Here is an 8428-nt window from a genome sequence, read left to right as displayed (position 1 = left end):
TAACCTGCTTGCAGGAAAACGGCTTTATTCTGGGGCTGGAGTTGGGGGTGGGGGTGAGGGTCGGGGTCGTGGAATGTGAGGAATGGCCAATTCTCTTTTATTTTTTCTCCCTCCTTTTTTCCTGAAACAAAACCCAAAGTCCCTTCCTACCGTCTGGCCAATTTGAGTTCGGGGGCTGGGATGGGCCCAGGGAGCTAGAAAGAGCAGACTTTGAAGACAGCCACCTGCGGAAGGTGGCCTCGAATCTGCTGACCTTTTCACTGGTTTCAGGGAGCCACTGGGAGGCTGGCGCCTGAGATCGGGGTGACGCTACAGTTCCTTTCCTGGGGGACCATCCCCTGGCCCTGGAGGGGGCCTGATCGCAGTCCTGCCCCTTCCCAGCTGGGGCCCTGGTGCTTCCCGGTCCTCAGGGTCCGGGGGATCTGGCTTCCCTCCCTCCACCCCTGCCCAGTCTTTGGATTAGGAAGGGAAAGGGACGGGAAGGCTGCTGGGGGCAGCTGCCCCTGCCTCCCTGACTACGTGAGGGGCTGGGGCCGCCGAGTGCGCTTGGTCCGGCGGGTGGGAGCTGAGCCCACAAACTCGAACTGCTTCTGCCTCTCGGCGTGGTTGGGGAAGGGCAGCTGGCCCTGGTAAAGGCGCTTGATGAAGTGGGCCTCGCGCTGGTTCTGGCGGCTGCGGGAGGCCTGGCGGGGCCGCCCCTGCCGCGTGAAGGCCATGAACCAGCCCTCGTGCCGGGCGTTCTGGAAGGCGGTGTAGTTGTTCTCCAGCACGATCTCCGTGAACACGCAGTCCTTGCTCTTCCCGCTGGGCTGCGCAGAAGGAGGGAGAGGAGGGGCATTTGTCCATCCACCTGTCTGGGTTATCTGCCTCCTGGGGGCCTATTTCTCAGAACTGAGGAGGGGACAGTTGGGGGGGGCTCTGTAAGCCCAAGGAACTCTGCCCCGTCGGATGGGTGCCTTTGTGAGAGCGGCAACAGCTGCAAAAAAACCCACCCAGCTTTGCTTGGAATCAGATTTGAACTTAAACACAGGCTTGTCCTTTGGCAGTTCTGCACCTCGAGTCAGGTATTTAACCTTGCTGAGCCTCAGTTTCCTGAGATGTAGCTTAAAGATCAAGGTATTTATGCGGTCAGGTGCATGCCCTGGGGCCCTTAGTACCTACCAGAATCCTGCAGGCTTCGGGAATGGTGTTGCTGCCTGGCTGGAAGGACACAGCCACCCCCTGACCCTATTGACAACCTGGAGGCTGCGCCCATTTTTACAGACAAGAAGGCTGAGGCTTGACAAGGATAAGCCAACCAGAGGTTATTTGGTGAGCAACAGCCAGATTGCCTGATTGCAAAGGAGATGGAATTCTCCCTGCTCAGCAATGCGGGGACCCCCAAACGTACAGCAGTTACTCTTCTAGGTGCTTAGCATGCATCTCTGTAGCTGGAGCTGTGGACCCCACAGAACTTGGGGGAACTTCTGTCTTATATGCATGCCCCAACTTTCAACTCCCATCTGCCTGTAGACTTCCACGTGGACTGCAACATCCTGTCGGTGCTGAGATTCTGACTGATCGAGCCTGGAGGAAGTGCTCCCGATATGGGAGCCAAGGATCCTATGGACCACCCATTAGTCCCCTTGGAGGGGGGATAGAGCCACAGGGACTCATTTAAATAGAGAAACCAGAGAGTGGCTAAGTGGCCAGGCTGAGAGTGGAATGAGAAGTTAGGGTCCTGCCCAAGTCCTCTGTCTTTACCCAGGTGGGGGGCTCAGTGGAGGGGAGCGCGCGTGCCCACCCGGGCTGACTCACTTTCCCGATGAGCTTGCCTCTCTTGTTCATGCAGATGTACTTCTCACTCTCAGCCCCTTTGATGCGCACCCGGCTGCCAAACGTGTCTGTCTCCACTATGAGCTTAGCTGTGATGGGGGAGGGGAGAAAGGCCTCTGTCCATCCTCCATCAGGGCTGTTGGCCCAGGGGGATCCGGCATGGGGGCTCCCCCAACAAGACTGACCTCCAAACTCAGGCGAGGGAGAGTGGGAACTGTCAGGCCCAAAGCCAGCAGGCCCTTGGAGGCCCCCAGCCCTGACCCAGGATCTGGGGATGGACCAGGAGGTGAGGCCAGGCAGGGGTGTGGATGGCCTGGGGGCTCTCACCAAACTTGTTGCCGTCCTCAGCAGTGGCCGAGATTCGACGCCCGGTGACCTGCACGTGCTTGCCGCTGGTCCGGCTGTAGAGCTGGTACTCGCGGATCTGCCGCCTGCTCAGCTGGTCGGTCATGGCACCCTGGTCCCTCACATACTGGTTAAAATTAGGAGACGGGTGATTCTCCCCCTTTGTGGTTACCAAGGGAAAAATAATGTCAATTTGCTTTGGGTGACACCACCACTGGTCCATCTAGGGGAGAGGGGTGAGGAGGTGAGTGTGGAGGGGGAAGGCCACTTGTCCTGTAGAGCAGAGGGTGCAGGGTGAAGGGGCCACATGGCTGTGACCTTCTCAGGCCAGCGGGTGAGCCAGTCATGACCTTTTGGCTCTGCATCCACCCTGGAGCAGAGGCCTGGTGGCTGCCCATGCTTGGAGGACCCTTAATGATACAGCAAAGACCTGGAATCATGACTTAAGGAGCTGGGAGGAGCCTTCAAGGTCACAGTGTCCCATACCCATGACCCATCCCTCCTCTGTAGAGGAGGTGCACAGGAGCACACAGCTCATTAGGGACAGAAGCCCTGTCCCTGCTTCTCAGATCAGAGCCTGCTGCCTTCCTGGAACTCCTGAACCTTGGCTCTGTTAGCCAGGACACCAGATTTCCCCAGTGGCCTCGAAAGACCTCATGGCCAGCACACACAGGCAGAGAGGATGGCCTGTTTGGTGCTTTGTGTTAGGGTCACTCGGGGTCTCGAAGGCTCTGTAGTCACCTGCAGGGCCCTAGTCAGCATCTCTTTATAGCACTAACAGTGAAACCTGCGCTCATGCCCATCGCCCTGGCCTCACACTGGGTGCTCCGGAGGGTGGAGAAGCCAGTCCTTGCTCCAGCCTCCTCCCTCCTCTAAGGGCTGGGGCAGGAGCTGGGGCCCGGCTCTAGGCTCTACGGAGGGAGGCTATCAGCAGTGGCCTGACAGCTGCTCCTGTGGTGGCCTCCTTTGCCACAATGTAACAGAGGCTTGTGGCCAGTCGGGGAGGATGCCACCCACCCAGCTGCTTCCCGGGGCGGGGAGAGAAGCCATTTCCCCCTGTCACTGTACAAAGCCGGGAGGAACACCTTCTCTGAGCGGGTCTCGCCTGCCTTATCCATCTGTTGCACTGAGTGGCAGAGAAACAGACAGCTTCCTGCCCTGTCTCCTGCAAGCACTGAGATTGCCCAGCTGCTGGCGATAACCCCAGCTCTTTTGTCTCTCTCTCCACCTGGGTCCTGTGTTGGGACAGCCATTCCCTGACCTGCCCCAAATCCCTAATTCCACCTTTATCCCGGGCCCAATCCCAGCCATCTGGACAGAGCTAGACCTCCATCAGCCTTTGTTGGGGCCGGCAGTCCCAGGCCGGGGTTGGGAGGGAGCAGCTCCCCCAGCTGGAAGTTTAACCTGTGCAGGGTTAACCCTTCCTGTGCACCATGGCTCCAGCCCCCACAGGCCAGTGGGCTGCCAGCACCCCAGGACAGGGTGGTGTCAGCAGGACCTAGCCTGTGCCCCACCCTGGAAACCCCCAGGTGGGTATCTGGGGTGGGGGGCCTGCCCCGACTGCCCTCAGCAGTGGCCTCCCTGCCAGGGGGTGGGGTCCCGTCTGTCCCAGCGCCGCCTCCTGGCCCAGGTTCAGGCCCTCCGCCCCTCTTGGCGGGCAGCCCCTCTGGCAGCCTGTTCAGGTCAGGGGCAGAGAGGGCCCCCCCAAGCCCCCACCTCTCCTTGTCCCCCTTCAAACCTTTCACAAAAGCAGCCCCACGCCCCCCCACAGCCCACAGCCCACAGCCCACAAGTCCCTCTCCCCGAGGGACCTTGCCTGTCCCTTTCATGTTCCCGCTGCAGGGGGACCTCCCCTTCCACCGCCGCAGACAGCTGCTTGTCAGACGGCCCCTCAAGCATGGCTGTGGTCCGGCCTGCCGGCCCCCCCAGGGGGGTGAGGGGGCACTTCAAGGGGGAAAGGACAGCTTTGCCACCTTCCCCGACTCCTGAATGGGGCCTCAGCCAGGCCATAAACGCCCGGCCAGCCGCACTATTGTGCTAGTTCCCCTTCCAGAACAGGTTGGGCCCACCCCCAGCCCCCTCCCGGCCAGGCTGGGGGCTTTCTTCTTGCTCTCCCTGGATGTGTGAAGCAAAAGGCCTGGAACGGGGCTGGAGCAAAAGGGGGAAGGAAGGGGGGGTTGTCTCTCCCTCTCCCACCCCCCCACTGCTTCAAAGGCAGCCCCTTTCCCTCTCCCAGAGAAAAGGCATTTACCTTCAAAAAAAGTCCCCACTGGATATGAAGAGAAGTGGGCCTCTGGCCTGGGAAAGCCAAGCGATCTCTCCCCAGAGCGGTTCTGGACCAGTGCATTTTAATAGCTGCACTTTTATGGAGGATCACAAAAAAGGGACCAAGCCTTGCACAGGGGGCTGAGACTTGGGGGGTGGGAGGTGTGTGGGGCTGACTTGGGGTGGGGGGAGTGTGCAGAAGCAAACCCTGAATCCCGTCCCAAACAAACCTCTCTGGGCTCACCCCGTAGGTAAGGGATCACCCTGCCCTGGCCGGGCACTCTGACTGCGCCCAGGTGACACCCACCAGGACATACGTGTTGGTGGGAGTGGGGCGGTAAGTGGAACATACAAGTGGTTTTGCATCCAAACCTGTCCCTTCAGGTACTTGCAAGCACAAGCCTCACCTGAGCCATCACCGCCACCCACTGCCAACTACTCCAGGGCTCCACCCCTCAAGCCCAGAGTGCCTGTGCAGGATCCTTCCTTCCGGAACCCCGAATAGAGGGGTGGACAGGGAAGCAGAGAAAAGGTGGACAGAGGGAGGAGTGAGATAAAACCTCATTCCCCAAATCTGCCTTGGTCCTTTCCCTCCCCGTCCCCCCCAAAGGCTGACCCCTCCAAACCTCAGCACCTCCTGCACCTGTGAGAGCCCAGAATCTGCCTCTGTCCACCTGGAAGGAGACCGCCCCCCCAGTGGGATGGGAAATGGGGAGAAAGCTGGGTGCCCGCCTACCTGAGTTTGACAGCAGAGAATCAACAGCTGCAAGCACCTGTGTGGGAGACCAGGCAGACCCGGGTGTGGGTGGCGGCAGGAGCCCGGGGGGGGGGGGGAGTGCACCCCACCCTGCCCCCGCCGCCTGTGTGGGGAGCTGGCCCGCGTGGGAGTCCCAGGGAGATTAGGTCTGCCCCAAGGCTGGAAGTGGCAACACAACTCCGGCCCTGGCCCTGGAGGCAGCACTTACAGCGTGAGGTTGGGCAGCAGGCGGGCGGCTCCCATCGCTGGAGAGACTTCTCGAGGTGGTTGCCCCCCTGCCCCCAAACTCAGGAGCAGATGTGGGCAGTCCCTAGGGGTAGAGTCCCAGAGAAGCCAAGGTCTCTCCGAGCCACAGGTTTTCAGGGGGGAGAGGAGGAGAGAGGGGAGGAGGAGGAGAGAGAAGGGGGGAGGAGGGGGAGGAGGAGGGGGAGGAGGGCGTAATTGGGAGACTGAGGTGTGAGGTGTCCACCTTCCCGGCCAGTGAGGCTGCTTGGCCGATTCAGTGGGGGCGTGCGCTTGTCCCCTCTGGGCTGCCAGCCTCCCCTGGGCTGCCCTGGACAGGGACAGAGCTGCGGGCCTTCTTGATGAGGTGGCCCTGTCGTCCTAGTTCCCGTCCCTGCTCTATTCTGGACCCTTGCACTCGCTTGATGCGATTGGGGTCCTGTGGCAGGCAGGGCAGGCAGGGCCCCTCCTCCCTGCTCAGGGTCAGCTTCTCCTCCCCTCAAGTTTGGCGCCCCATGTCCCTGAAGGTGAGCCGCAGGTGTCCAGCAGAGCTGGGGCTGGGGTCTCTGGTTCTGGCTCTGGGGTGCAAAGTCCCAGAAGCAGCCTTAAAAGGAGGAGCTCTCTCCAGGGGGCAGGGGTGGGCTCTGCTTGGTGTTGCAGATTGCACTGTCTCTCTGTGGCCCCTTGCCACTGGGGAGGAGGGGTTAAGGCCGTCCTGGCCGGCTGCAAATCTCAGGGGCTACAGGCTGGGGATCAAGGTGGGGAGCAGGTACAGTTGGGGACTTGGAAGAATCCTGGTGCAGAGGTGCAAAAGCTGGCCTGAGATGAGAAGAGCTGCATGTGCTGGTGCAAGCCCCTTTTCCCTGGGCCTCTGTAGTTTCCCCTGAGAAATGGGGACAGGCATGCCTTAGGGTGCTGAGGGCCAAGTGACACAGCAGCACTCAGCGGGATGCAAAACGCTTGCTTCCCAGACCTTGCCTTAGGCAAAGACTCAGCCCCACTCACCTTCCTTCCATCAGAAACCATCCAGACCATCCACCATCCACGGAGCCTCTCAAAGCTGGGAGGAGCTCAGGGCCTCCTCCCCATGTCCCCAGCAGCTGCCTGGGACAAAGCACTTACCAGCCTTTCCACACAGCCTCCAGTCCTGCATGGCCCTGTACCATGCCAGCTGCTACCCCATTTTGCAGATGAGGAAATTGAGGCACACTGGTGGGTAATTTGCTGAGAATGACCCTGCTAGTAAATGGAGTAACCAGGTTTCCAAAGTCCACATTCTTTCCTTTCTGCGTGCATTATGTCCCGCCCTCCAGGGCCCAATCCCGCACGGCTTCAGCATAGGGGTCCAGGAGCCTTCCCGGATTTGGGGGATTGTAGGCGATATCGGAGGCCCTGGAAGCTGGTGACCCTTCCTACGGAAAGGTGGAGGATGGTGACTGCAGGAGGGGGGTGGCCTTGGGGGTGCCACCAAGGGAAGCCCTGGTCCCAGGAAGCAGGCTCAGGCCTCAGCTCTGGACTCCCCAGGATGGGAAGGGAAGGGGAAATGCTGATGTGGATTTATTTACCTAAAGAGATGACTGGGAGGGAGAAACTCTCACCTCTAGGTTCCTTCTCGCCTTCCTGAGCTAGGTCAATCCACAAAGTGGTCTGTCACCCCTGCCCCCTCACACAGACACCTGAGAGCTCCACTGCAGGGGGCTGGGGGCTCAGGCTGAGCTGGTGTGGGGAGGGCAGGTGGTTCCAGGCAGGGCTTGGGAATCCAGCTCAAAGCATGTGGAACCCGGAAGGGATCTTAGAGACGCAGCATCTGCTGCAACCTTCCACAGAGAGACCCAGAGAGGGCTGGTGACTTGCCCAAAGCCTCGCAGCTGGCTGGTGGCATGGTGCACAAGGCATCAGGTGCCCAAGTGCCCGGCACAGTGCTTGCACTATCCCAGCACACCCCAGCCTGCGCCCCTCTGCTTCTAACGCTGCTGCTTCTGGTCTTCTACGGTGCGTGCTCCTCCTGTCACTTGAGACCTGTTTTAAGCTCTGCCTCTTCCATGGATATGTCCCTCATCTGCCTCTCCAAAGCCATCGGTTCTGGCTCGAGCCTAGCTCATTTTCTGGGAAAACTGTGACCACATCCCCACCCGCCTCCCCTAGGCAGGGTGTCTGGAGGGAAGAGAGCACAGATGCTTGGAGGGGACAGCTCAGGCTGCAGGTTCCATGCTGGAGGTGTCAACTGGGGGACGGAGGGTGGAGGGCGGGAGGTGCACCTTGTCTGTTGGGACTCACTGGCCACTGGGCCTCCTGGTTCCTATCGGTGGGGACAGGGCCTGCTGTCACTGGCCAGCCTGGGTCTCCATGGTAACACATGCCGGCAGTCACACTTGGCAGTGGGGTCAGCCAGGGGGCTTCACAAGTGGGATATCTTCGACCCCTTGTCCCTTCCCCTGCGGCACCTGCAGGCCTGGCTTTCTGACTCAGTTTGCTCCTTCACCCCATGGGAAAGCTGTCAGTGGGCCCCATGAAGAGCCCTTGTCCCCATTCCCTGGTCCTGGTTGTTATGGGCTGTGTGACCTGGAGCAAGTCCCTTCCCTTCTCTGGTCTCAGGTTTCCAATTTATAAACAGGAAATGGCTACTACCACTGAGGCTGTCAGCTGAGATAAAGGACTCACTGGAAAGTATCAAGTGCCCCAGGAGCAGGGGAATGGCGAAGACCCTCGATGTGGTTCAGCCTCAGTTTACCTAAACTTTGGCAGACTTTTGCCCTGGCTGGAGTGAGCTGGGGGCAAAGGGGAGGGGCAGGCGGGCTCATTACCATGGGGGGTGATAAGGGACTGAGAAGTAGCTGCTGCTGCCTGTGCTGAATCCCCACCCCCTAGTGCCAAGTTCAACACTCCCCAGCTGGGGCTGTCTCACGCCTGCTCCTCCTAACAGCCCCGCTGGTGTGAACGCAGAGCCCACCTACAGACCTGCCACTTGTCACCACCTGCTTCAGCCCCAGCCCACCCTTTTCCTGTGGAAAAACAGAGGGTCAG

At 60.1% G+C, this 8428-nt stretch overlaps 1 protein-coding gene across 2 annotated transcripts; it reads right to left on the bottom strand.

Moving 5' to 3' along the window:
* Positions 1-8: 8 nt before the first annotated feature.
* Positions 9-5598, bottom strand: FGF17 (fibroblast growth factor 17). Of its 2 annotated transcripts, none has more exons than XM_012739238.2 (5): positions 5391-5598; positions 5162-5198; positions 2143-2287; positions 1798-1904; positions 9-809 (listed from the first exon to the last, which is right to left on the bottom strand). In XM_012739238.2, the coding sequence occupies exons 1-5, from the start codon at positions 5423-5425 to the stop codon at positions 516-518; spliced, it is 618 nt and encodes a 205-aa protein (XP_012594692.1). In that variant the 5' UTR covers positions 5426-5598; the 3' UTR covers positions 9-515. The 2 variants fall into 2 exon arrangements, with proteins under 2 accessions (XP_012594692.1, XP_012594688.1); XM_012739234.2 differs by having other exon boundaries at positions 2143-2320; positions 5391-5535.
* Between the last annotated feature and the right edge of the window lie 2830 nt (positions 5599-8428).

This window comes from Microcebus murinus, chromosome 24 (assembly GCF_040939455.1).
Source record: "Microcebus murinus isolate Inina chromosome 24, M.murinus_Inina_mat1.0, whole genome shotgun sequence".
Classification (NCBI taxonomy): Eukaryota; Metazoa; Chordata; class Mammalia; order Primates; family Cheirogaleidae; genus Microcebus; species Microcebus murinus.
This window is presented reverse-complemented; position numbering and strand designations above follow the sequence as displayed.

What these genes read in the sequence shown, in the direction of transcription:
- FGF17 (XM_012739234.2), bottom strand. Translation starts at nt 5,425, where the DNA reads ATGGGAGCCGCCCGCCTGCTGCCCAACCTCACGCT. An exon ending in TGAGGACGGCAACAAGTTTG is followed by an intron (nt 1,905 to 2,142) that starts GTGAGAGCCCCC and finishes CCCCCATCACAG; the next exon opens with CTAAGCTCATAGTGGAGACA. An exon ending in GAGGCAAGCTCATCGGGAAA is followed by an intron (nt 810 to 1,797) that starts GTGAGTCAGCCC and finishes CCTTCTGCGCAG; the next exon opens with CCCAGCGGGAAGAGCAAGGA.